Source organism: Sus scrofa, chromosome 18 (assembly GCF_054392235.1).
Source record: "Sus scrofa isolate SSC_HxYL_T2T_F1_AM1 chromosome 18, Sscrofa_HxYL_maternal_Yorkshire_Landrace_v2.0, whole genome shotgun sequence".
In the NCBI taxonomy this organism is placed as follows: Eukaryota; Metazoa; Chordata; class Mammalia; order Artiodactyla; family Suidae; genus Sus; species Sus scrofa.
This window is the reverse complement of record NC_139400.1, coordinates 9,613,757-9,640,516: the sequence shown is the minus strand read 5'-3', so window position 1 is coordinate 9,640,516 and position 26,760 is coordinate 9,613,757. Positions and strand designations below refer to the sequence as shown.

The 26,760-nt window shown below is 51.6% G+C and overlaps 1 protein-coding gene across 30 annotated transcripts in view; it reads right to left on the bottom strand.

The window, feature by feature from the left end:
• The window catches only part of NCAPG2 (non-SMC condensin II complex subunit G2), a 60,565-nt gene that overhangs the window by 12,048 nt on the left and 21,757 nt on the right, over positions 1–26,760 (bottom strand). For 15 of the 30 annotated variants that reach the window (XR_014833388.1, XR_014833385.1, XR_014833386.1 and 12 more), the window contains 14 exons: positions 23,938–24,033; positions 22,935–23,060; positions 20,512–20,691; positions 19,257–19,409; positions 14,592–14,814; positions 14,398–14,501; positions 11,733–11,906; positions 9,816–9,886; positions 8,591–8,744; positions 8,320–8,493; positions 7,094–7,210; positions 6,870–7,010; positions 5,831–5,930; positions 700–887 (listed from right to left, as the gene is read on the bottom strand). Coding sequence is in view for 14 of the 30 variants with exons in the window: in XM_085005022.1 (XP_084861148.1) it covers positions 700–887; positions 5,831–5,930; positions 6,870–7,010; positions 7,094–7,210; positions 8,320–8,493; positions 8,591–8,744; positions 9,816–9,886; positions 11,733–11,906; positions 14,398–14,501; positions 14,592–14,814; positions 19,257–19,409; positions 20,512–20,691; positions 22,935–23,060; positions 23,938–24,033 (2,001 nt within the window). In the remaining 16 variants the exon portion in view is untranslated. Of the gene's footprint in view, positions 1–699; positions 888–5,830; positions 5,931–6,021; positions 6,270–6,869; positions 7,011–7,093; positions 7,211–8,319; positions 8,494–8,590; positions 8,745–9,815; positions 9,887–11,732; positions 11,907–14,397; positions 14,502–14,591; positions 14,815–19,256; positions 19,410–20,511; positions 20,692–20,769; positions 23,061–23,937; positions 24,034–26,760 lie in introns of all 30 variants that reach the window. The other 15 variants (XR_014833395.1, XR_014833393.1, XR_014833394.1 and 12 more) reach the window with 3 other exon arrangements.

Below are 26,760 nucleotides of genomic sequence, written 5' to 3'. Positions count from 1 at the left end.
ACAGAAAACATGGCAATAACTTTCAGTTACCTCTACTAGCTAAAAACAGAACACAACTGCAAGTTTTCAGCAGCTCATAAACCTCTTCCGACTTAAGCTTTGGTTCTGGTCTTTTGGGGCCACACCCGTGGCGGCACAAGGAGGTTCCCCGGCTAGGGGCTGAATCAGAGCTGTAGCCCCCAGCCTCCGCCACAGCCACAGCCACACTGATTCGAGCCGCGTCTGCGACCTACACCACAGCTCATGGCAACGCCGGATCCTGAACCCACTGACTGAGACCAGGGATCGAACCTGTGTCCTCCTGGATACTAGTCAGAGTTGTTTCCACTGAGCCACGATGGGAACTCCCCATTTAAGCATTTTTAAATCTTGACTGATTCAGCTGAGCACTCCAGAGGCCTCTCGCTGCGGGCCTGCTGACCTGGGCCCAGGAACGCTGCTCCAAGACTGCCGGTCAGAGGCAGGCCCTGTCCCCACCCCGACCCCGGGGCCTCCCGCCCCCAGAGCAGAGACAACTGCCTGAGTGCGCCACCCTCTGAAGAAGGCTGGCAGCACCAGCTCAGGGTGGCATCCACTGGCCACCTCCTCAATGCCCACAGGACAGCCGGGCCAACAGGGCAGCATGTGAGCAGGCCTGGCCCGGGGAACCCTGGCCATCAGGTGATCCAGTTCTGACCACCCCTGGGGAGGCGCCAGTACCCGCAAGCCTTCTTCTGGTTGCTTCCTGAAGCTCCGAGCCATACATTCCAACATCTGCTGAAATACTTTCTGGACCATATCAAACAGGGTTGCAACGTCTTCCCCTGAATCTGTTTTCTGCATCAGGGCACTTCTAGTTACTTCTTTCAGAATGCTGAGAAGCAGCGAAACATAAAAGAACCCGTTCACTGGAAAGAGAATTGGAAAAGTCAATTATTTAGTCACACGATTTAGCTGAATTACTACACATTTTTCACTCAACCCATGTCTATGATGGTAAAGGAAGAGTGTCCCTGGTAAGCCAATACCAGGCTGATCGACTTAAATATGAACTGTGACAGACAGAGAGGCACATGGCCTGGTCCCTTTAACTGCAAAGCCAATACCTCCAACAACAGCAACAGAGCATTGGGCTCGGACACTAAGAACCACCGCACGCAGGGACAACACCGTATCTTGAACCCCGGGTGGAGGCTGGGTCTTATTTTCTGAGGTGACAGTAACATCGATGACAGGTCTGCGAAGGGTGGCCCGAGAGCTTTCAAAATATGACCCGAGACTCTCCAAGCCCAAATCTCTAGCACTGCGTGGCTCACGGGCGACGTGGTCTCCTGTCCTGAGTGGCGTTCATTTAGTAAAACGTTTTCAGTGTGTTAACTCAGTCCTACAATTCACCCGGGGACTTCCTCTTCATTTTTGCTTCGATCAGGCACGTCTGTGCGCTGCAGAGCAGCAGCCTCACCTTCCAGCGAGCTCGGGGCGTCCCCACGTGTCTTGACCCCACTCTGGACCCACACGCTGTCCAACACCGAGAAGCCCTGAGGCCTGGACGTGTGGTGGCCTCCCCATCGGACTGTGCAGGAACCATGATTCTTTCTTATTTACACTTAAACATATCTAATATATAAGCTACACATACATAGTTTTAAAAACGTGTCATAGGGGTGTTCCCGTCGTGGCGCAGTGGTTAACGCAGCCAACTAGAAACCATGAGATTGCGGGTTCGATCCCTGGCCTTGCTCAGTGGGTTAGGGATCCGGCATTGCCGTGAGCTGTGGTGTAGGTTGCAGACACAGCTTGGATCCTGTGTTGCTGTGGCTCTGGTGTAGGCCGGCAGCTATAGCTCTGACTGGACCCCTAGCCTGGGAACCTCCATATGCCGCAGGAGCAGCCCTAGAAAAGGCAGAAAGCCAAAAAAAATAAATAAATAAAAATAAATAATAAAATAAAATAAAAAAATGTGTCATAGGGAAAAGCACAGCAATAACGTTCTCATTAAAGGATTAGCATCTAGATAACAAAGCAGGGCGACCCCTTCTACCGTATGTGGGAATCATATGGCCTCACACACACGGCGCTTCCATAAGGCACCTCGGTTTATAAAAGAGATTGCTAAGCTCTGTTTGAGACGTAGATAAGAAACTAACTCAAAGTCCAAATTTATCTGCTCAAGTAAGTACAAGAAAGGGCCACACTCCAGCCGAGTTACCCTTGTAAGGCGTAGGTGCCACCAGAGCCCACGCGGAGTTTAGAGAGTCTCAACCGCAGGAAGTGAATCTCGTCACCTCAAGGAAGGCACAGGGACACACAGCCTCCAGGCCGCTGCCAGAGTCTCAGCGGAGCTGAGGGAGGGAACAGCTCGGAGGCCAGGGCCTGCGGACAAGGTCCTGGGCAGCACGACAGCCTGGCACTCGAATCTCTAGTGGTTGACAAAAGTCCGAAACGGTCCAAGTTTTAACGGAAAGTTCTTTCGTTACATTCAAGCACATGTGCCCTATAACCAAATCCATACAGTCAGTGGTGAAGCGAAATAGGAGAAACTTCTCAAGATGCTTTAGAAAACGGGAGTTCCCGTCATGGCGCAGTGGAAACGAATCCGACTAGGAACCATGAGGTTTGATCCCTGGCCTCGCTCAGTGGGTTAAGGATCGGGTGTAGCCGTGAGCTGTGGTGTAAGTTGCAGACGCAGTACGGATTGGCGTTGTTGTGGCTGGTGGCAGGCCGGCAGCTGTAGCTCTGATTCGACCCCTAGCCTGGGAACCTCCATATGCCACAGGTGGGGCCCTAAAAAAATAAAAGAAAGAAAAGAAAAAGACGCTTCAGGAAACAGAGCGCCCTCCTCCCTTTGGAAGTGCCCGGCTCTCTGGAGGATCGGAGCGCAGAGGCGGCTGGGCCGTGGTGGGTTGCGGGCCCAGCCCTGCTGGTCGGCTCTCAGGGCAGGTGTCTACAGGAGCAGACGCACCCGGGCCTGGGCAGCAGCCAGAGCCACGAGGACAGGCCCCCTCGGTCTCAGAGGCGCTGTGCTGCCCGGGGCCCCTCTGGCCGGCTCTGCACAGGAGGCCGTGGTCTCCGTCCATCGCCCTCTACCTCCTCGTTTAGGACACAGTCCCTCCCTCGCGGTCACGCTCCGTGTCGGGAACTCAGCCCCCCGCCCAGTCGTGTGATGACTGCCGGGCGCAGTATCAACTCGCAGCCCGTCACACGACACCATCCAACAGCTGGCCCCGAGCCGTCCTTCCCCACACGCCCCGTTACTTCCAGCACCTGATTGTGCAGAATGCTGATGTTTTTCAAAACACACATACTGCGTTACAGCAGAAACACCTGCATTTTTGTGAAGTGAGACGTTTCCATCTGGGTTCTACGTGGGAACCTAGCTGTATTCAAGGACCTCTCCTCCAGAATACACACTCAGCATGGAGAAAACCACGCTCAAATGTTAGTAATATAAATGTGCTTGTTTTTGTTTTTTTGTCTTTTTGCCTTTTCTAGGGCCACTCCCGTGGCATATGGAGGTTCCCAGGCTAGGGGTCCAGTCGGAGCTGTAGCCGCCGGCCTACACCAGAGCCACAGCAACGCAGGATCTGAGCCGCATCTGTGACCTACACCACAGCTCACGGCAACGCCGGATTGTGAACCCACTGAGCGAGGCCAGGGATCGAACCTGCCACCTCATGGTTCCTAGTCGGATTCGTTAACCACTGCGCCACGATGGTAACTCCTGTGCTTGAGGTTTTGTGTGTGTGTGTGTGTGTGTGTGTGTGTGTGTGTGTGTGTGTGTTTTGTTTGTCTTTTCTAGAGCCGTACCTGCGGCATATGGAGGTTCCCAGGCAAGGGGTCCAGTGAGAGCTGTAGCCACCGGCCTACACCAGAGCCACAGCAACGCAGGATCCAAGCTGCGTCTGCAACCTATGCAACAGCTCATGGCAACACCAGATCCTTAACCCACTGAGCAAGGCCAGGGATCGAACCCACAACCTCATGGTTCCAAGTCAGATTTGTTAACAACTGCTCCACGACAGGAACGCTTGTGCTTGAGTTTTTAATTGCAGTGTTTTATTAGGGCTCTGTCAGGAAGAGCAAGTCCAGCGAAGAGACTCTGGGTTTACCTGCTAAACTTATTTGTGACAGGACTACAGAGAGTGAGCACAGAATTGACCCTCCCCTGGGAAATCCTGATGGCTAAACTGTATAAACACAAAGGTCGCTTCAGAGGTGAGTGACTGGTGGGAGGTAAGGTCAGCAGCTTAGGCCACGTCCTTGGCGGGAAGAGACACCGCTATGGGATGAAACTGGCTACTCTGGAGACGGAAAATTCTAACCAGCTCCTCCCTGGGGAACTTTATAAATACTAAAAATAGATTCAGTTCTTAGGGGAAAATAATTCCTAAATGCTAAATTGAGTTTAAAAAAATGTAAGTCATTTTTAATGTTTCAATCATTCACCTTAAGTTTAAAACATTGTTTTCATAATAGAAAGTGAGTTATAAAGGATTAAACAAAGAAAAAAGTTAGATTTTAAACCAAACAATATTTGCTCTATTGAGTATTTAGTCTTTACCTGTGGATATTTTAAACAAAAAATGTAGAGTCTTGCCTGTAATTACGGAACTCAAGGAAATGCACCCTGGAGACAGCAGAGCAGGTGGCCGCCGGCCCAGCTCTGTGGAGGCCCAGAGCAAGCCCTGGGGGCAGAACCAGGGAGAGAAGGACGCTGTGGGGTTTGCACAGGACTCACCTGGGGTCTGCACGATACTCAAGGCTACAGCCTAAAACCCTGGAGGACTACCTGCCAACTTCACGTTGAATTCGCGATATGATAACATCACGTTCCATCTCTTCTAGCAAATATGTGGTCTTAAAAAAAATTTATGCGCACCCGTGGCATATGGAAGTTCCCAGGCTAGCGGTGGAATCGGAGCTACAGCTGCTGGCCTACATCACAGCTCCAGCAATGCCAGATCTGAGCTGTGGCTGTGACCTACACCCCAGCTGACGACAACATAGGATCCTTAAACTCACTGTTGGAGGCCAGGGGTCAAACCCACATCCTCACGGATACTAGCTGGGTTGGTTACTGCTGAGCCACAGTGGGAACTCCCGTGGTCTTAAAGAAATTTAAATTATGTATTTCCAAGCTTCTGTGGAGCTCAGGAAGAAGCAACTGTAGTCAGGATGTATAGCAAGGACGATGACGGCTGCCCCTGGAAGGCAGCAGAGCGGGGATCCCAGCCCAGGACCACCTGCTCAGCCAGACCGTGACCAGAGTGGACCCAGCCACACTCCTCTCTGCCATGAGGGGCTGTGAGAATCTGGCCTGGGGCCGCCTGGTTGGGAAGCTCCCGATGAGCCCCCAGCGCAGATGGCCTCCTCCCTCACCGAACACGCTGAACTCGGGACCTCAGCCATGGTTGAATGTGGGCACCGTGGTACCAGCTACCATCCTCGGGGTGACAGCTACTTGCCAGTGGTCCTGGGGCGAGGGGGGGCATTAAACAACACCTGACTCACCAAGTCAGATAAGAACTTTTCTCAGAGCTGTGCCCACGGGCGCAGAGAGGAGCAGCACATAGGCTGGGCTCCCTGGCGACCACGTGGCCAAGTCAGTCCCAATCACACAAGCAGCACGGGGAGAATCCCAAGGACCTCGCTGGACGCAGTCACGTCCGAGGCCAGAAACACCTCTGAACCCCCTGGCTGCCTCAGCCTGTGAGTCTCCTTGTTGCTGTAAGCTAGTTTGTGTTACACGTCTGCCACTTAAAAGCGAGAGCCCTGACCAGCAAAGTGAGGGAGGGAGAGAGGGACTGGTTCCGATTGTTAGTTGCTCTAAACTAGTCCTTTAGTGAAGTACCTGTTTGCATGATTCCAAGACTCCGCTGTAAAAGCTGTATCTGAAACTTGCAGTCGCCAAGGCCGACCATCACGACGTCCTTACACACAGTCAGGTAGGTCTGCAAGAGAGTGGGGCCCGCTGCTGGGACTGCCCACCCAAGGCCACGGAGAGGAAAAGGGGGCACAGCCACCAGGCAAAGTTCCCAATACCTGAGGTCTTAAGAGTTGCCTCGCAAAGCAGATGTTCACAAAGATGTTTTATAAAGGGTTTTCCAGGGCTCCCATCGTGGCTCAGGGGTTAACCACCCCGACTAGTATCCAGGAGGATGCGGGTTCGATCTCTGGCCTCGCTCAGTGGGTTAAGGATCCGGCGTTGCCGTGAGCTGTGGGGTAGGCCGGCAGCTTCAGCTCTGATTGGACCCCTAGCCTGGGAACCTCCATATGCCTTGGGGAAGGCCCTAAAAAGACAAAAGACCAAAAGAAAAAAAAAAAAAAAGGATTTTCCATAAAGGTACATTAATTCTCATTTTTGTTTCCTTAAGAGATCTAGAAACACATTTTGTGCAGTTCCAACATTACTGCACCCTGTTACATGCAATGCGTAAAATTACGTTAAAGTGAGGAAGAGCTGATGCCTTTTGAAAAGATAGGGAACTCTAGATAGTCAGATGCTGCTATAAGTATCTAAGAACAGCACCACTGACTCAAGTTAACTTTATTTATTTACTTATTTATTTATGTCTATTTGGGGCCACACCCACCGCATATGGAGGTTCCCAGGCTAGGGGTCAAATCAGAGCTACAGCTGCTGGCCTCCACCACTGCCACAGCAACTTCAGATCTCAGCTGCATCTGCGACCTACACCCCAGCTCAGGGCAACGCCGGATCCTTCACCCACTGAGCGAGGCCAGGGATTGAACCCGCAACCTCATGGTTCCCAGTGGGATTCCTTTGCAATGCGCCATGATGGGAACTCCCTCGAGTTACTTTAGGTGAGACAAGAAAGCACATCAGCACTCGGTAAAGAGAAAGGTTTTCCGGTCTCAAGACTCCTGACCTGGATAATCTGCTGATAAACGACCCTGCGAAGCTTCAGATGTTCTTCTTCTTGATCTTGCATAAAGGATAAAACTTTGCTTTCTAACCAAAACCCAGTGTCTTCCAAAGTGGACAGGTACACGGTGCCTCCTGAGCAAAGCTGTCCAGAGACAAGAGGAGACAGGTCAGTCACGGGCCGCTTCGCCCACGCACCCCCGCGCTGCCACCACTAGGGGGACGCACCTTGTGCTGAAGGTGGACACTCAACCGACAGTGCAGGCTGAAGGCGCGCAGGGCAGCTCCTTCGCTCAGGCGGTCAGGGCTCTCTTCCGGCCACTGCAAAATCGATTCCAGAGCCACCTGTAGAACAGAATAGCTGCAGGCCAGGTTCCCGTTGGGCAGTCAGTACCTCGCATGGGGCGAGGACATAGGTGCGCCAGGAAAGGTCTGCCCAGAGCAGCAGGGCGGGTTCACAGCGCAAAATTCTGAGAAACCTACAGCGCTACCCACCCCCGCTACTGCCGCCGCAGACCTTCCTGCAGAGAGACAGGAAAACAGCTCCCCACAGGCGATGTTCGGGGAGCCCCCAGGACAGGTCGGTCCAGCCCTGCCCGGGGAACGCTGATTCTGAGCATGAGGCGGGCCTGTAGGACAGACCAACGGGAGAAGGGCAGCTCCTCCAGCACAGCTCTCTCCACAGCCCCCACCTCGTGCCCAACAGGAGCGCTGCCTGGTGTCTGGCTGCCATGGGGTGGGGGTGGGACCCCCAGCATTCATCAGGTGGTGATAGCACATGTGCCCCGGCCAGGAGCACCCACCAGGGAATACGCCCTACCCCGATCGCCCCAGAACCCACGGGCACCCCTACTTCTACATCAGTGGAGCCAGCGCTCCACTGAGTCCATGACCAAAATCCCAGCCGTGCCCACCCGTGTCTGGACGGGCTTGAGAAAGTGCCCAGCAGGCCCCAGGCTCACCATCAGCTCTGCCCACCTCCTCCTGCAAACCGCCTCCCCCAAATCTGACGCCCTGGTGCTGGTGCTGGTGCAGGGAAAACCCTGCTTCTGGCACCACCAAACTCAGGGAGCAGTAAGAGCTGCTTCCGAGGGCTGGCCCTGGGGAGGAGATGGGAGTGCCAGCACGGAGAGGAGACGGTGAAGTCACAGGACACGCTCTCCAAAGAGCCCTGGAAAGCCTGCCAGCGCTGAGGGGAGCCGGCGTGCCCATGTCGCTGTGCAGGAGCAGAGCAGGGAGCCCAGGGCGGCGGGCAGGCTTCCTGCCAAGGGGCGAGTCCTGACGAACAGGCCCATCCGCAGCGTTGGACTCCAGAGGACGCTGGGCTCCGAACACGACTGGGTAGAAAGACCAGAGCCCACCCTGCCCCGGGTGAAAATCCCACACTACGCACAGGGGAGGTGTAGCTCTCACTTCATCACTCAACTTCCTCGGTGTCTTTCCTGCAAAGTTACCTTCGACGCCTCCAGGGCTTTCAGAAGACGGTCCAGGGTCTTCTGGGGAGCGGAGAGCAGGCACTCTCGGTTCTTCGAGTGGGTCAGCAAATATTCCACATAGACCAGCGCCAATCCGGGTTTGACCGGGCGTGGGTCCTGGAGCCGCACCTTCCGCTTAGACGCCGAGTTACTCTGGAGGAGCAGAGGGAAACGGGTCATCAAAACCACAGGCCCAGGAGAGCCCACGCTTGCTAACACGCAGCAGACGTTAAAGCACAGGGCTTGGCACCTTGCTCTGAGGCGGCTCCCCTGGCAGCCAGTCGAGGACAAGCTCCAGGACGTGTCCCACGTGTCCCCAGGAGCAGAGACAGTCCAACAAGATGCAGTAGCTCTTGTCGGCCGTTCCTTCCTCTTGGTTTCTTAGTGTTGAAATCACACCACAGCTGAAAAGGCCAAATGTATCAAATCATATCTCATATCTCAATAAGAATTTCTCACTTTTATAAAAGGTGAGGAAATTAAAGAGCTAAAGACTGAGGGTTCATAAGCCCTTCCTATCCTAGGGGCTCTCGGACACTCTCCAGCGCAGGAAAAATACATTGTTTTCCCACAATCACTCTGCAGGGAGAGTTCCAGGAAAATGCTGACTCTGCGAGCGGCTTCAGGGGCACCAAGGATATGTCAGGCCATAAAAACCCTAGTCTTGGGAGGTCCCGTCACGGCTCAGTGGTAATGAACCTGACTAGCATCCACAAGGTTCGATCGCTGGCCTTGCTCAGTGGGTTGGAGATTTGGCGACGCCCTGAGCTGTGCTGTAGGTTGCAGACCTGGCTTGGATCCCGTGTGGCTGTGGCTGTGGCTGTGGTGTGAGCCAGCAGTTGAAGCTCAGATTTGACCCCTAGCCTGGGAACTTCCGTATGCTGTGGGTACAGGCCCAAAAAGCCAAAAGAAAAGAAAAGAGAAAAAAAGGCAGGAAAAGAAACCCTAGTCTTGTTCCTGTGTTGCTCTCCCAGACTCTGAAGATTCCTAATTTGAGGGGAATAATTTTTGAAATCAAAACACTCTCTTTTATAAATATGAATACAAATAAACAATTTTTCTGATTTAATAACCAACACTCTAGAACAAAGCTGACCAATAAGAAACATAATTCGAGGCCGCACGTGCAGGGGGTGATGCAGGAAACCGTCCGTCTTTTCGCACCAGGTCCCCAAGTCTGTGAGCTGCACCCACAGCCCAGCCACCCACAGGCCCAGCGCCACGTGTGGCCAAAGCTGCGTGGTGGCCGGCAGCGCGGCCCAAGTCTCACCGCCCTGCACTTGAACAGTTCCTGCCTCTACAGCGGAGGGCGGTTTCAGTTCCCATGGTCTCTTTCCAAGTCCCTCGGCCACCCTGGAGTGGGCAGCCGCACCCCTGGCCTTCCTGCCGTGGGGGAGGGCGAGCAGCTCTGGGGACTGGAGGTCGAGGGCCTCGGCTGAGTGTGAGATCTGCAGGCGGGAGACAAGGGCGGGCACCTGAAGGCGGGCACGGCCGAGGCAGGCATCAGGGAGGCCAGCATGGACAAAGGGGTCTTGCAGCGGTCATCCTGAGGCATGAAAAGACACAAAGCAGAAGGACACATCAACACTCGGTCCCTGAGGGCCTCGCGGACTCCAGGAACACATTCAAAGTATCGCTCCCAACACACAACAGGGGACCTCCCCCTACCCGCCCCGGGGAGCATCGGTTTTGACATGTCTTCTCAGAATTTTACTAGGCAACTACGGTGTACCCATAGATCCTGGGGACACAGCAGTAACCAGAATAAACAAAATTCCTTGCTGCCAAGGCACTGGCTTCTACTTTAAAAAGAATATTGATGAAAGAGAAAAAAAATCTCGACACCTGGTATGTCCTGAATATAAAACTCAAGAGAAGGAAACTAGCCAGCAAAGTTCTTAAATACAATAATCGGAATACCTTTAGAAAGACAGTGCCGCGTGAGAGGTGCCAGGCCAAACCGGGTCTCACTGGATCCTATGACTGTGGGGTGTATGTGTGTTTGTGTGTGTGTGTGCACGTGTGCGGGGTGCAGGGGCTGGGGGGTGAGGCTGCTGGGGGGACTGAGGAGAAAAACCACCTGGGCCCTGGGGCTGTGCGCTGGCGGCACCTCCCACACCGCAGCTCCACCTCCCCAGTACGATTATCACAACAGAGCAGGGCGACCAGACCCCATCGAGATCCCCTAGTGAGAAACACCCTTGCCTGGAGGAGCGAACACAAGGAGGGAGAGCCTAAAAGGAAGAGAACCAACTTTCCTGACGGTACCCACGGAACCCAAGCAGGGGCAACATCACGACTGGACCTGCAGCGTATCCGCCTCAGTCAGAGGGAACCCACGCTCACCCCCACTCCCGATAAAGACAGTGTTTTCTCAACACCACAAGAGGAGGCTGTGGGCTACTCCCGACGCCTCTGCGTGTGACCTAGAGATGGTTTATCCACTTAGAGGACGACCACGAGGTTCTCTGAGAGGCTGAGGGCAGAGAAACTCTCTGACCAGAATCATTCAGAATTAAAAGAACTAATTGCCTCCATTTTCCTAGACATGCTCAGGCCAGTCCAGTATCCCAGGGCCTGTGTCTTGTGTCTGTCTTCTATTTTATTTCTCAGACAAACGTGACCATCGGAGCTTTTCAAGGTCCTAGCGACTTGGGCAGCCTCACGATGTCCCTTCACAACAGGTGACATTTGCGTGTCCAAGGCAGGAGCTCAGCAGCGCCATGACGGTCACGGAAACTCAGCTCGAAAAAGCCAAGAGGTCCAAGGTCACATAAGCAGGTGTAGAAAAACCAAAAGCAAACTTTACCAAGAGAAGGGTGACCCATAAGACCCATGGCCTTTCTATATTTAAGCCATGGCTCCTCCTTGATGGGGAATAACTTTGCATTTTTAGGGAGCAGCTTCATGTCTATTAGTTTTTAAATATGGCCTTCATTCTGAAATAAAAAGCCAAGGAATGAGGAAGTTTTTTCTTCACCCAAACAGAAGTTGCACACAAGGTTGTCTGCTTGATAACACAGACACGATTCAGATACCTTAGAAACCTGTGCTTACGGGCTGCGGTCAAATGCCTACGCTTGCCCCCAAAACCCAGGTGCCCTCCGTCTAGACGTTCACAACCTCCTTCCTCAATTCCCAGCAGATCAACCTAGATTCTAAGACACTGTCGCAGACCACGGGAGACCAAAAACCAGTGCTCGCCCTGGACACGGCTCTGGGTGCCAGGGCAGAGGCTGGGGGATGTGGGGCCCGCCTCCCCCATGAAGGGCGAGAGGCCGGCCGGCCCGCAGGGTGGGTGCCGGCGCAGCCCCGCTCTGTTGGGGGAGCAGGTCCAGAGGCTGACGGCACCGACGTGGCCCAGTGGCCCGCGTGCCGGGGACCAGCCTCACCTTGAACACTTTCATGTACTCGGGCAGCACAGAGGCGAACTTGCTGACGGTGTAGCCTTGGGCCTCTTTGTTGCTCTCCAAGCTCCGGTAGATGCTTCTCCAGAGAATCACGACAACCTCTAGCAAGCCTGCCATGGACGCAGTGTCGCTTACTGACAGCGTTTGGTCCAGAACCTAAGATGCAATAACGGGTCATGAAAGAGTCAAGTCATAACCGCTGTAAGAGAACAGCACTGTCTTTTAAGGCGCATCTCAGCACTCGCTCCAGAGCCACAGAAATCGAAAGGGCATCAAGGCTATTTTCATGTCATAAAATGATTTTGTTCGCTATTTGAGCACCTCTATTAGAGGTAAATCTGCTTTTAAAAGCCCACCCGAGAAATAAATCTTAAGTTAACCCTATATCCTTTTAGGAAACAGTTTGTGTGAATGAAAACTCCTCTAAGGATCAAAAGGTATAAACTGTTGTCTTTAGGGACATAACACACTAATAAGAAGTGCAGTCTTTCTTTTTCTATATATATTCTGATTTGTCAAAAGAGGTCACTTCTCACCACACACTGTGATGGGAACAGACAGGGAGGGCTACACAAGCTGGTCTACTTAGGGGATTGCTCCTGAAACGCAGCTACAAACGCCGGCCCTCTGATCGCACCGAGGTATTCTGGCCACACCTCCACCCTACAGGCCAGCAGGTGGAACCCTCAAGACTGGTGTCCTGTCTGCTGACAGTCAGCTCCCACTCAACCACTGCTTCTTAGGTTTGTTTTATTTTTATTCTTATTTTTTGTCTTTTTGCCTTTTCTTGGGCTGCTTCCACGGCATATGGAGGTTCCCAGGCTGAGGGTCGAATCGGAGCTGTAGTCGCCGGCCTACGCCAGAGCCACAGCAACACGGGATCCGAGCCGCGTCTGCGACCTGCACCACAGCTCACGGAAGCGCCGGATCCCTAACCTGAGCAAGGCCAGGGATCGAACCCACAACCTCATGGCTCCTAGTCGGATTCGTTAACCACTGCACCCCGACGGGAACTCCTTCTTAGGTTTGTTTTCAAGTAACACATCTATTTCCATTTCCCAACTCAGGCTGGCACGGAGCACCACCACCGCTATGTTCTGAGGGCTGGATTAAACCACAGCGCACTCTAATAAATTCCTCCACTTCTGCACAGACTGCAGGTCTCGAACCAGGCGCCTGCTCATGCTCCAGTTCTAACACGAGACCTATCCTGCGACTGTGATGAAGGCCGACAACTCGCAAATAACCACACAGACCATTTCCTGAAAGGAGACTAACTACCCTGAGAGCCAAAGGCTGATTCCTTTCAGGCGTTGGTATTTTGTACCATCTACTCAAAAGTAATGGAAAAGATACAGGGGGAATTTTTTTTTTTTTTTTTTTTTTTGGTCTTTTTAGGTCCGCACCCAAAGCACATGGAAGTCCCCAGATTAGGGGTCGTATTGGAGCTGTAGCTGCCAGGCACAGCCACAACCACGTGGGATCTCAGCTGCGTCTGCTACCTACAGCGCAGCTCACGGCAACGCCGGATCCCCAACCCACCGAGCGAGGCCAGGGATAGAACCCGCATCCTCAGATACTAGCCAAGTTCACGAGCGCCGAGCCAAGCCACGACGGGAACGCGGATGCGGGGAGAAAATTAATGATGGTACACAGGAAAAAAAGTAGTGGCTATATAAAATTGGGTCTTTCACACATAAATAGGCATGAATTTACTTTAAATACTTGGTATGAGTTATGACCAAATTTAAAAAGCAATGAAACTACTATGAGAATGATGCAAACGACAAATTGACAAAAATGTCCGTCCGTTAAATTTGATTTTTTCTGTTCCACAGCAACTTGATCACTAAAGTTCCATGAGAAAGCCACTGCTCCTCCTTGATAGAAACGTGCTACGTTCCTAAGTAAGATTTCATTAGATAGAAAGCGGAGACTTTAGTCGATAGCAATGGCAAAATGTAAAAAACCAAATTCAAAAAATTTTGCTTTTAACCATTATATAGTCTTAGAATGAGAAAACCTAGACGGGCAAACTGCATTTCTTTTCTACTACTGGTCACAAGGCAGCTCACTTTACAAACACTACCAGGTATTTCTAAAACCCTGCTTCCTAAGAGGACAGAAACTGACCTAAAATGTTATCCCACGTGAGCTTTTTCAATAACACCTACGTGTAATGATGGGGCAGAGAGGTCCTTCACTACTTAAAACCGATACGGTTTCTGCCCTGTGCAAAGCCATTTCCCCCCCCAGCACGGGTACGCAGGGGGGCCCAGCCCCGCAGGGCACAGCTTGGCACAGTGTGGCTCCCACGTGCTCTGCAAACGGAAGCCAGGCCTCAGGCTGGCTTCCCAGCCAGGGCTTCTGAACAGGGACCACCAGCAACAGGGTCCCTAAAAAATCCTGCCCACTCAACTCCTATACTGAGCAGAACACCCTAAAAAGGGGACCTCGAGTTCCACCCACACTGAAAGCATCGGCAGTTCCCAGTGCCCGGGCTGAAGGGTTAGGGTTAGGGTTAGGGTTCGGGTTCGGGTTCGGGTTCGGGTTAGGGTTGCCAGGCCCGGGAGCTGACAGAAGGCGTGTGGAGCAAGACACAGGCTGGCTCGGCCGGCGCGGGAGGAGCGCCCGCGGCCCCACTCACGCTCGCGTTCTCCTTCCCGCGCTCCTCCTCGTCCTCCCCGCAGGCGCTCAGGGCCCTCCGGATGCAGGCGTTCAGGCAGTGGCGGATCACGTGGATCAGCTTGGCTGAAACCGGGCAGACAAGCCGAGGGTTAACTCGCGGTCTCGCACAGAACGCCCTCAACCCAGGGCAGGCCCCCGGCCCGGGGCGGGCACCTATGTTGGCGCAGGCCGTGTGCTCGTGCGCGTGCTGGTAGAAGCGCCGCGCGGCCGCGCCGTTCATCTGCAGCAGCGCCACGCAGCGCTCGCACCACACCTCCTCGGGCTGGTTCACGGGCAGGAAGGAGCTGAAGACCAGCCCCACCAGGCGCCGCGAGACGGGCAGCGAGTCCGACTCCAGGCGAACCAGGATGTGCTCCATGGGGCAGATTTTCCAAAACTGTGGAGAAAGCGCACGGGCAGAAGCAGAGGATTCGTGAAACACCCTTGAAAACATTTTTGGGAAAAGTTTCGAGAAAATTTTCATTGAAAAGGAACGAATGTTTATGCTCAAGGAAATTCTTCTCAAGTGACCGTACCAGAATCTGTGACTCTTCTGTAGAGAAATTCAAATAAACCCGTATTCTAAAAAGCACTGACATACCAGTCTGCTGGGGTTAATTATCATCCATCAGGACACCAGTGGCCCCTCCAATGACAAGCTCTTAGTTCAGACTTAGAATTATAAAATGTCCTAAAAAACCCATCACTTTGAGCCCATGAAATGTGAAAAGTGAATTTAGACATGTACAAGAGGTGGGCACAGAAAGCCCAGCACCCTCTCCCGTGGGCTGCCTGGGTGCCACCTTCCACACCTGCAAACAATGCCTGGCGCCCCCCCACCCCTCAACAAGGGCAAGCCCTCGGCCCTCCCCAGGGAACCTCCTCGGACCTGCCAGCACCAACTGCGAGCAGCTCCGAGATGAAGTGGGAAGACCCTGTCCCTTGCTCGTCACCCCCTGGGGCTGGGCTGCTAGTCCTGAGCGTGAGCAGCACACCTGTGGGAAACAAGCACCTCCTGCAACGCCCAAGGGCTCTGTGTGACCATGTGCCGTGACGTCACAGGACCTGGCCAGCGGACAAGTGGACCCAGGAGGCAGGTGTGAGCAGCTCAGGCAGGACGAGGCTCCCCGCCACGCCCCGAGCGGAGCCACGTGACAGAAGCACTCTCTCAGTCCCCAGGGCTCATGCCGTCAGGGCCATGCAACAGCCATGCCATCGGCTGAGTGACAGATCCAAACAGGAGCCCAGGCACTCAGGAGAGTGGGTGACTTTCAAGCCTCGAGATCTCTGAAATGACACGCCCAAGGCACAATGCACATCACACACAGCAGCCCGACCCAGGGTGTTCCTGTTGGAAAGGCCAGCTTCTGGGCCCCTGGAGACCAGACCACCGGAACAGGCACTGGGGTCGGCGCTTTCACCAAATACCAAGGCTCCAGGGTTGAAGCTTGCATGGAACACTGCCTGCAAGTCTGTCCTTCGAGAAAACTTCCATGTTAACCTATTTTTCGTTAATTTGCTTTTTTCTAAAATAAAATGCAGAACAATTCTGATGGGTTCTTCAACTACCTGAGGTTTTATTTTATCCAAACATATTACCCACAGGTTGATATTAAGAGGAGACAAGACTGTAAACAAATTGCTAACTGGTGTTTCATTTCTAATGCTAAAAATAACTGCATGAAGCAGTTCCCGTCGGCACAGTGGAAACAAATCAGACTAGGAGCCATGAGGTTGAGGCTTCGATCCCTGGCCTCGCTCGGTGGGTTAAGGATCCAGCACTGCCGTGAGCTATGGTGTAGATCACAGACGAGGCTCGGATCTGATGTTGCTGTGGCTGTGGCTGTGGCCGGCAGCTGTAGCTCCAATTGGATCCCTAGCCTGGGAACCTCCATGTGCTGCAGGTGCAGCCCTAAAAAGACCAAGGGAAAAAAAAAAAAAAATTGCATGTTAAGAAAACCAAAAATTTCTTTTTTAATAAACAAGTTTCAATATAAGTAACTGTTGATTTCACCTAAATCTCAGCTATACGATACAAAAAATGTAGAATTTCAAAACAAATGGTAAACAACTTGAAAGTATTAGCACTGACAATGAAAAATATACACAAAAACCTAATTAAGTCGTAACTGCTCCTTGGCCAAAGGACATAATTTTATCTAATCCGTTTTCATTATCTGCCATGTATCAGTCATTTTGTCCAGGGCCTTTGCCACTAAGATGCAGCTTCTGTCCCTCTGGGTGCAGCCCTGCCAGGCTCACAGGGAAAGAAAGGACAGGTACCCCTCACCCCTTCAAAGCAACATGCAGGCCAGGACTGTGCCAACAGAATGCAAGCATGGCTAAGGCACGCAGGCTGCCCGGTCACTCCAGCCTGGTGGATGATCAGACACCCCACCCACCGCTAGCTGCCTCTCCACAGGCCGGTCAGTCTTTGGCCAAGATTTTCAAGGAGCAATAGCTTGTGTGCCCATAACACACCTTCCCAGAGATCTCACAGCTAACTCACTCTCCGCCCTGCTTTTGCAGAGCTGAGGATTAAGATGAAAAAAGCACCGCAGTAAAATATTACACTTCCTTCCTCTGTTCTTGCTACTCCCCCAAACCCCAAAGCACCCCTCCAGGTGCTCCCTGAGACCCCCCAGTTCTCCAGGGTAACCCGTGAAGCACAGAACACCTGCTCTCCCCACTTCCTCACCAGACATAACCTCAATCCCCCTTTGCAAACGATGTCCACTTCAAACAAAACACTAAGCCAAAATTCCCCTTTTAGATGAGAACTGTACATTCAACAACTCCAATCAAAGCTGCAGCCAGAAGTTCCTACTGGAGCTCAGCGGTAACAAACGTGATAGCATCCATGAGGATGCAGGTTCGATCCCTGGCCATGCTCAGTGGGTTAAGGATTCAGCATTGCTGTGAGCTGTGGTGTAGGTCACAGACGCGGCTCAGATCTGAAGTTGCTGTGGCTGTGGTGTAGTCTGGCAGCTACAGCTCCAATTCAACCCCTAGCCCCAGGAACTTCCACATGAAACAGGTGGGGCCCTAAAAAGCAAAAAAAACCCTAAAAACCAAAAAACTCCAGCCAGCTTTTTTGCTGAAATCAACAGGCCAATTCCACACTTTATGTGGAAATGCAAAGGCCTGAAACCACCAAGACCCCCGAAAGAGCAGAGCAGGAGGGCACACAACAGCCTTCCTGCAAAGCTGCAGTGACCTCGGCAGTGTGGCCCTGGCAGAGTCCAAAACCAGAACACACACAAGCAGCTGCTCTTCAACAAAAGTGCCAGGGCAGTGCGACTGGGTATGGCGGACATCATTTGTTTCACGTGGACCATGGAAAATATTCTTTTTTTGGAGTTCCCGTCGTGACGCAGTGGTTAACGAATCCGACTAGGAACTACGAGGTTGCGGGTTCGATCCCTGGCCTTACTCAGTGGGTTGGGGATCCCACGTTGCCGTGAGCTGTGCTGCAGTTGCAGACGCGGCTTGGATCCCGGTTGCTGTGGTTCTGGTGTAGGCAGGTGGCTACAGCTCCAATTACACCCCTAGCCTGGGAACCTCCATATGCATGGAAGCAGCCCGAGAAATGGCAAAAAAGCAGCCCGAGAAAATATTCTTTTTATTCCCATCAAAAAAACCTCACAGTTCAAAGCCCAAAAACCATAAAATAATGCACCTCCTCTGAGCAATAAGGCAGCACCCTGTCCCTAGATATCCAGTCCCCTGACCTCAGAAACTGGGCTCAGGTTCCTGCTTTTACTTCCAGGGCATCTGAGGTGAATCTGAGCAAACACACACGTGTGTTCCCAGTTCTAAGAGCCGGCGGCACCCTTCACCCTCGTCTGCACTTGCTCCTCCACGTCTAACGTAGCATCCTTTCCATGTTCGTGTGCTGCTTTTCATGGCCAGGGGCCGGTATTTCATGGCATGCGCGCACCACAGGGCTGTGTGCTGACCCTACGCTGACCGGTGCGTCAGGCTGTTCCCAAATCCTAGGCCGCAACAAAACAGCATTGGAGGAGTTCCCGTCGTGGCGCAGTGGTTAACGAATCTGACTAGGAACCATGAGGTTGCAGGTTCGATCCCTGGCCTTGCTCAGAGGGTGAAGGATCTGGTGTTGCCGTGAGCTGTGGTGTACGTCGCAGACGAGGCTCGGATCCCGTGTGGCTGTGGCTGTGGCTGTGGTGTAGACCAGTGGCTACAGGCCCGATTAGACCCCTAGCCTGGGAGCCTCCATATGCCGTGGGATTGGCCCTAGAAAAGGCAAAAAGAGCAAAAAACAAAAAAACAAAACAAAACAAAAAAATAGCATTGGAAAGTCGATATCAGAGGAAGGAAATTCAGTGTTATCAAATAACAATGATGTTAAAAACATTAACATTTTTAGCCAAAAGCCGAATAGGACTAGCGTGAAGGGAAAATGCTCTCACTTCAATAGTTGAGATGACGCCAAAATGCACACTCTAATCAACGAATCCCTCCTTGCTTCTGTAAAACCCAGGGGAAAGAGGACCTCGTTTTCAACATTTTTTCTTGTAATATTTTAAGTGCGGATTATGTGCCAAGTCTTTAGATATTCCAACAAAAACTTTCATGCATATGATAAAAACATAATTTAAGGTGGGGGTTGTTTAGTTCCTGTCTGTCAAAAAGAAGCATACACTGACAAAACAAACACAGCGGTATGAACAAGCAACTGGGGGATATACCAGACGTCACTTGGCTTGGAGTGTGGTCCCTGACACTGAGAATTAAAACTGCTTTGTCTTTTCGTGGATGAAAACAGATGCACGTAGCTATTTCATGGCTTAACCAAGAGAACGCCTGCTGACCCACCTTAGCAGCCCTCACGGCCTTAACTTTCAGCAGCATGTCAACAAAAGCCACTCTCACTTTCTCCGAATTGTCATGGAGACAGTATTTTAAGGCCGGCAGAAGTTGTTCTAATAATGGGTGGCTTAGTTTATTATCCAAAATTATCGGCAGACACTGCAAGAAAGGAGAAAGAGCAACAGTTCAAACTCAGAATGTAAACAATGAAAAGTTCAGACCCATCTTTAGTAAAAATACTAGGAAAATAAACAGGCCTACAGACAGTGGCACTTCTCTAAAACTTTCACGTAAAAAGCATACTTGTAATGAATTAACAAGGTTTCCATGCCTGATCATCAGCTCATTCACTGCTTCATTCAAACAAAACCGAAGCCATCACGAAATAATTTTTCGGCGCTTTCTCTGAGCTAAACTTTGAAAGGTTTCCGAGTTCAAAGACCAGAGGATCCTGGTCGGGGGGCTCCAAGGCTGGAGTCCAAGAGTCTTTTTACCTGAACAGCCCACAGATTTGCTGAATTTCCTGACTCGAGGCTGCGGGGAAATGAGGGAAGCAGAGCCCCCTGGGCCTGTCGGACTCGCGCTGCTACACGGCTGTGCCTGCGCCGCAGAGGGGCGCCTGAGGGCCCGGCCCAGGCGCAGACCAGACGCTCACCTGTGAAGAGCTGGCACGCTCCACCACCTTCTCTTTCCAGTTATTAGAAAAAGGGACATCTATTTTTAAGAGACCTTATATGTTAGAGATCACACTGAAATATTTACGGATGAGCTGATACATGTCATGGGTTTGCTTCCAAGTAATCGTGTGTGGGGGACGACGGATGGGCTACAATGGAACAAGAGGGACTGTGGCCTCAGGATGGACAAAGACTGTTCGTCTGGGCTCCTCTTTATTTTTTTATTTGTTTTTATTTTTTGGTCTTTTCTCCTTTTCTAGGGCTGCTCCCACGGCATATGGAGGTTCCCAGGCTAGGGGTCGAATCGGAGCTGTAGCCACTGGCCTACACCAGAGCCACAGCAACGCGGGATCTGAGCTGAGTCTGCGACCTACACCACAGCTCATGGCAATGCCGGATCCTTGACCCACTGAGCAAGGTCGCAGATCAAACCCGCCACCTCACCGTGGTTCCTAGTTGGATTCGTTTCTGCTGCGCCACAATGGGAACTCCAAATGTTTCTTTCTCTGGATTTCAGAATTATTCTATAGTAATCAGAATGGCCTACAGAATTTTTAAATTGCCTGTATAACTTTAACGCTTACCTTAAAGACAGAACAGCGCACGTCAGCTGAGCTCGCATCAAATGCCAGCTCCCCCGTCACTTTCTTGAGGAGATCAATGAGGATGGTCGGAGGCATCATCTCCCAGTATTTGGAAGTTATTTTACAAACACCAAGGATCCCTGTGGAACGGACCATCGGATAAGGATCTTCTAAAAGGCTCTATAAGTATGAGAGGGAAAAAGGCTTAATCTTAAATCGGTTTGCCTCTTCAAACAAAACTTATTTTTCTGTACTCACAGCATATGGAGGTACATGCGGAAGTGGGGATGGAAGCACACACCAAAGTTCCAAGCCAGGGATTTTATTCAAGCTGCAGCTGCAACCTTTGCCACAGATGCAGCAACGCCAGATCCTCTAGCCCACTGCGCCAGGCTGGGGATGGAACCTGAGCCACGGCCGCTGGATTCTTACCCCACTGCACCCCAGTGGGAACTCCGACTTGTTATCAGTAGTTGTTTTACACGTGGGCAGCCAACGCCTAACAGACGTTTCGAAGCATGGTCACCCCGAGACTCGGGGACCTCCGGTTATTCGTCATCTGCGGAGTCGAGTGCTTTAGGATGCCCCCCACCCCGGACACACGTGGTGCCTGTCCGCCAAACCCGCTGTAGGACTCTGCTGACAGCGGGGCCCCAAACACCAGCCTGCCGTGCTGAGGGACACACAGGGAGACGCCCTTCCCTCGGACAGAGCCTAGGCAGACCCCTCTCACGAGTTTCCAAAATGCTGGGACCCAGGAAACCCAGAATAGAGCAATCCTACGTGTCGCGAATTAATCCAGGCAAAGGCATCAGTGGTTGCTAACAACCCAAGAAGAGACAAGAGGTTCCGCATCCCCCGCAGAAGCCCACCACAGCCGCGAAGAACCGAACACAGGAAACAACGCCACAAAACCGTGCCTCAGTTCAGCTCTATATTTAACCACCCCACAGGAAACTCACGCGCAGAGCAACAAATCAGCGTCAAGCAGGGAAAGGGTCTGTAAACCTCAGACTGTGGCAAGGGAGGACAAGGTGGCTTCCTCAACCACGACCCAAAGCAAACGAAAAAAGGAAAAACAACAGAAGAGAGAGGGAGAGACCGCCGGGGAGGGAACCGGTTGTCCAAGAGATTAAAACATGCACCAGCCAATCACAACACGGATCCCATCTGGACACAGACGCAAACACACCTGGAAAAAAAAGTCACTGAAATGTCACTGAAGAACATGACTGGATAGTGGATGACATCGAGGAACCATGATGTGTCTTATTTCAGTGGTGACAACCAATGGTAGCATTATGCTTTTAAAAGAGCCCCTGTCTTACGGGGACACTTGCCCAGGTGTTTAGAGCTGAGATGCTACAGTGCTCAGATCGGCTTCCAAACAGGGGAGAGGCAACCGAGCGGGCCCGCGTGTCCCCGGGCCTGTGCAGGAGCACAGGGGGCATGTGCCGTGTGTGAAACCCTCGAAGCCAAGGTTTAAAAAAAAAAAATCCTACTCCATAATTAGACCAAAAAAAGAGGCTGATTTGGGGTGTGTAAGCACTTCCTTCCCCTCTTCCTGAGGTCCAACCAAAATGACACAGGAGAGAGAGAGAGCAGAGCGATGCCAGCAACACAGAGGGTCCCCCAGGAAAGAGGGTGGGCGAGGGGCCGCTTCATGGACCGCAGAGCAGGAGGCTGCGGCCTGGACGCTGCTGCGCACACACAGAGCTGACCAGCCGGGACCCAGGGCCAGGACCCCACGGACACGGGTGGTGGAGCTGGAGTAAATAATATTCGGGGAGGTTCGCACAGTAACCCCAAATCCTCCACAAGGAGAGGAGAGGCTGCCACACAGCAGGAAAGACCCCGGCCCCTTGTTCCTCACGCAGAACCCCAGGGGGGGTCCCGTCTGCTGCCCCGTCCGCTGACGCCAAACCATGACCAACGCGCCAGGGGAGGAAGAGGCTACTAAAGACTCAGCCCTGCACAACCAGAGAAGCATCCACGCCAGCCTCCTCGAGGACCCAATCCAGCCTCCTCATCCACCCAATCCAGGCTCCATGGGGCGGAGGGACTCCTGTTTGGGACCATTTTTTTCTGATGGTTAATTTTTTATTTAGGAGATTTTAGATTATTGGGGTTTTTGGGTATAACCACACTGCCTCTCAGATGCTAGGGGCACAGGAATACATATGAGCTGCTTAAAACCACACACAGTGACAAACACCTAGTTGTCCCAAAGGAGACTGAGAGCAAGAGGACGCTGTCAGAGAAGGTACCGACTGGGGAGAGAGCGGACATCCTCAGAGGACGTCAAGATCTGGAACGCCTGCCCTCTGCGCTGCCCAGGGCGGTTACAGGAGGCTGGGCCAGGATGCCCACCAGGCCAAGACAGAGCCAAGAGCGTGAGGAGCTTGGCCCCATGAAATACATACATAGAGTTCTTCAAACTGTTTCTGGATCTCGCTATCCATCTCGACGGCGTTGAAGTTTGGATCCCGAATAGGAAACGCTTCCACGAACAACAAGGCAGCATTGGACCGGACTTCCGAGTTTCTGGCCTGGAGGAGTGAGAGAAGAGTTTGGAAATCCAAAGAGCTGGCATCCAAAGGTTCAGTGTAGAATCCCTAAGGCAATGCCTCCCTCGGCTCAGGGCAGACTCACTGACAAATGCAGCACAACCCTAACATCTAAACTAAGCAAACTTACAAGCCTTTGCTTAAGTGAAGCCGAACACCCAGCTCCACGCTGACAGATTCTGGAAGATGTTCCTGGCTCCCAAGCCCACCTCGTGTCACGAAGAAACAGGGACCATCATGTCCACTTCCAACACCGGGGTCACCTGTGTTAGACAGCCGTCACCTTGTCCCCCAGTCACCAGCAGGACGTTCAGCCCAGCTCTGCAGACCCCTCACCTCTGCCCGTTTCCTGAGAACGACCACCTTCCTTTCGACTGTGTAGTTGGCACTAAACCTGTTCAGAGTCTCAGTTTAAGAAATACTCTTGGAGTTCCCGTCGTGGCTCAGCAGAAATGAATCTGACTAGCATCCGTGAGGACGCGGGTTCAATCCCTGGCCTCGTTCAGTGGGTTAAGGATCTGGCGTTGCTGCGAGCTGTGGTGTGGGTCACAGACTCGACTTGGATCCCACGTTGCTGTGGCTGTGGCTGTGGCTGTGGCTGTGGCGGAAGCCAGTGGCTACAGCTCCGATTCGACCCCTAGCCTGGGAACCTCCATATGCCGCGGGTGCAGCCCTAAAAAGACAAAAAAAAAAAAAAAAAAAAAAAGCTCTTAATGAAAGAATCAACTATTCCTCCCAAACCTCGCAACACTCCTAGCCTCGAGTCTTATTTTTCGTCTCTTACTGCAATTCTGATTAGAGAATGTTAAACTCAAAAGCATAATTAGCATTCTAAACACAGAAAGACTAAGAGGTGTACCTTTAATCCTCTCCAGAGGATGGGCTTATACAGTCTGTAAAGCATCTCTTCCACTCCCTGCCGAACTTTCTTCTGGTTATGAAAATAGCTCAGTATCTAAGAGCCGAGAAAAGAAGAAAAGAACGGTAACAGTGGTGTTTCCAAAAAGGCATTAATTACGATCCTACTTTGAGGCAAGAGCAGGGAGCCTGGGCTGCGCGTGCACTCACAAACCCCAGCGATCCTCCCGGGAACCATGAGAGACCCACGCCGGCACTAAATAAAGGAATCTCTGACGGAAACAAAGACCGCTGGCCATGGGCCATCAGAGGGTTGGGATCCGGCCTCTACTCTTCTACCAAGAGCCATCAAATCTCATGAAAAGTCACTTTCACCCCTGACCTTCAGGGTAAAATGGCTAAGAGCCAGCCTAAGTGGTTTAGCCCATGGTGGTTCTAAGATGCACTGGCTACAATCACATTTGTTCTAAGAACCTATATTGGGCATCAAAAACGGCAAATACAGTCAGCCCTCCACAGCCACAGGTTCTGCATCTGTGGATTCAAACAAGCAAGGATAAAAAATACTTGGAGAAATAACAATTCCAGAAAATTCCAAAGCAAAACTTGAATTTGCTGCTTGCTGGCAACTATTTACATAACATTTGCATGGTATTTACAACTGTTTGCACAACATTCACTCTGTATTATGAGTAATCTAGACGCGATTTAAAGTGCACAGGAAGATGTATAAGGCACGGGAGCATCTGTGGATTTGGTACCCAGCCCCCACATATTCCGCAGGGCAAATATACCTAAAATGGGTGTCACTGCCTAGTGACCCTTCCAGTAGAAACCTGATCACACTTCAAGTCCTGCCCCAAACTCGTGGGTAATCAGAACATTGCTCTTTTAGCTTCCATCCCTTCATTTTTTTTTTTTTTTTTCTCCTTTTTCAGCCACACCCTTGGCATAGGGAAGGTCCCAGGCCAGGAATCAAACCTGAGCTGGAGTCGAGCCGAGACCTGTGTCCCAGTGACGGCAATACTGGATCCTTAACCCACGCACCAGGCCAGGGACCAAACCACCAACACCACAGAAGACCAGCTGGATCACTAACCCACTGCGTCACAGCGGGAACTCCCCATTCTTTTCTATCCCCTTTTCAACCAGCCAGAATCTTCCCGACCTATTCAGACTCCTGTCCCCAACAACAATGAATGTTGCCTGTCTTCTTCAATTCACAGCTGTTGGGACTAAAATTATACTAGTGAAAAAAGGAAAAATTAAAAAAAATTAAACAGGCTACAAAACAATAGACTACACTTTGAGTGAACTTGAATTACCTTTGCCACAAAAGAATTACAGTCTGGAAGTTCCCACTGTGGCACAATGGGATCGGGGGTGTCTCAGGAGACCTGGGATGCAGGTTTGATTCCCGGCCTGGCACAGAGGGCTAAGGATCCGGCGTCGATGCAGCTGTGGTGTAGGTTGCAAACGCAGCTTGGATCTGATCCCTGGCCTGGGAATTGCTACTCAGCAGGGCAGCCAGAAAAGGGGTGAGGGGAAAGAACTACTGTTTGGGGACTGTTTTTTTCCGATGGCTAATTTTTCATTTAGGAGATTCAGACTATTAGGTTTGCGTGTGTGCTATGTTGCTTTGGTGTCAATGGTATTGTACCTGTTTCATAGAAAGCGTTTTAGGAGTTCCCACTGTGGCTCAGCAGGAACAAACCTGACTAGGATCCATGAGGACGCAGGTTCAATTCCTGGCCTCGATCAGTAGATTAAGGATCTGGTGTTGCCGTGAGCTGTGGTGTAGGTCGCAGATGTGGCTCAGATCCCGTGTAGCTGTGGCTGTGGTCTAGGTCAGCAGCTACAGCTCTGATTCAACCCCTACCTGGGAACAGGCGTAGCACTAAAAAGAGTAATAAAAAAAGAAAAAAAGAGGAGTTCCCGTCGTGGCGCAGTGGTCAACGAATCCGACGAGGAACCATGAGGTTGCAGGTTCGGTCCCTGCCCTTGCTCAGTGGGTTAACAATCCGGTGTGGCCGTGAGCTGTGGTGTAGGTCGCAGACGCGGCTCGGATCCCGCGTTGCTGTGGCTCTGGCGTAGGCCGGCGGCTGCAGCTGCGATTGGACCCCTAGCCTGGGAACCTCACGGGAGCAGCCCAAGAAATAGCAAAAAAAAAAAAAAAAAAAAAAAAAGAAAGCTTTTTAATCAATTTTATTGAGATACAATTCACATACCTTAAGTCACTCTTTCAAAGTGTTTAATTCAGTGAATTTTAGTATATTCAGAGTCATGCAACCATTACTACAACCTAATTTTAGAAGGTTTTGTTTGTTTTTAAGGCTGTACCTGCAGCATATGGAAGTTCCCAGGCTAGGGGTCAAATCAGAGCTGCAGCCGCTGGCCTACACCACAGCCACAGCCATGCTGGAGTCAGAACAGCATCTGTGACCTACCCTGCAGCCTGCCCCAACGCCAGATCCTCAACCCACTGAGCGAGGCCGGGAACTGAATGCGCACCCTCAGGGACACTATGTTGGGTTCTTAACCCACTGAGCCACAACAGGAACTCCTAATTTTAGAAGATTTTCATCAATAATATAGGGATTTTTTTTAACTTTCTAATGACTTCTAAGGTATTTCCTGAAACGTCTTCCAACATATCCAAAAAAACAACTTACCGTGTAAATTTGCTATTTATCAAAAAAAAAAAGGATTTGAGGAAGAAGCTATAACGTAATTACTTGGGGTCCAGGAATACATTTTGTTTGAAAGTATAATGTAATATTCTGCCTTTCAATTCTTTCTTGCATTTCTCCATAAAATTGAACCA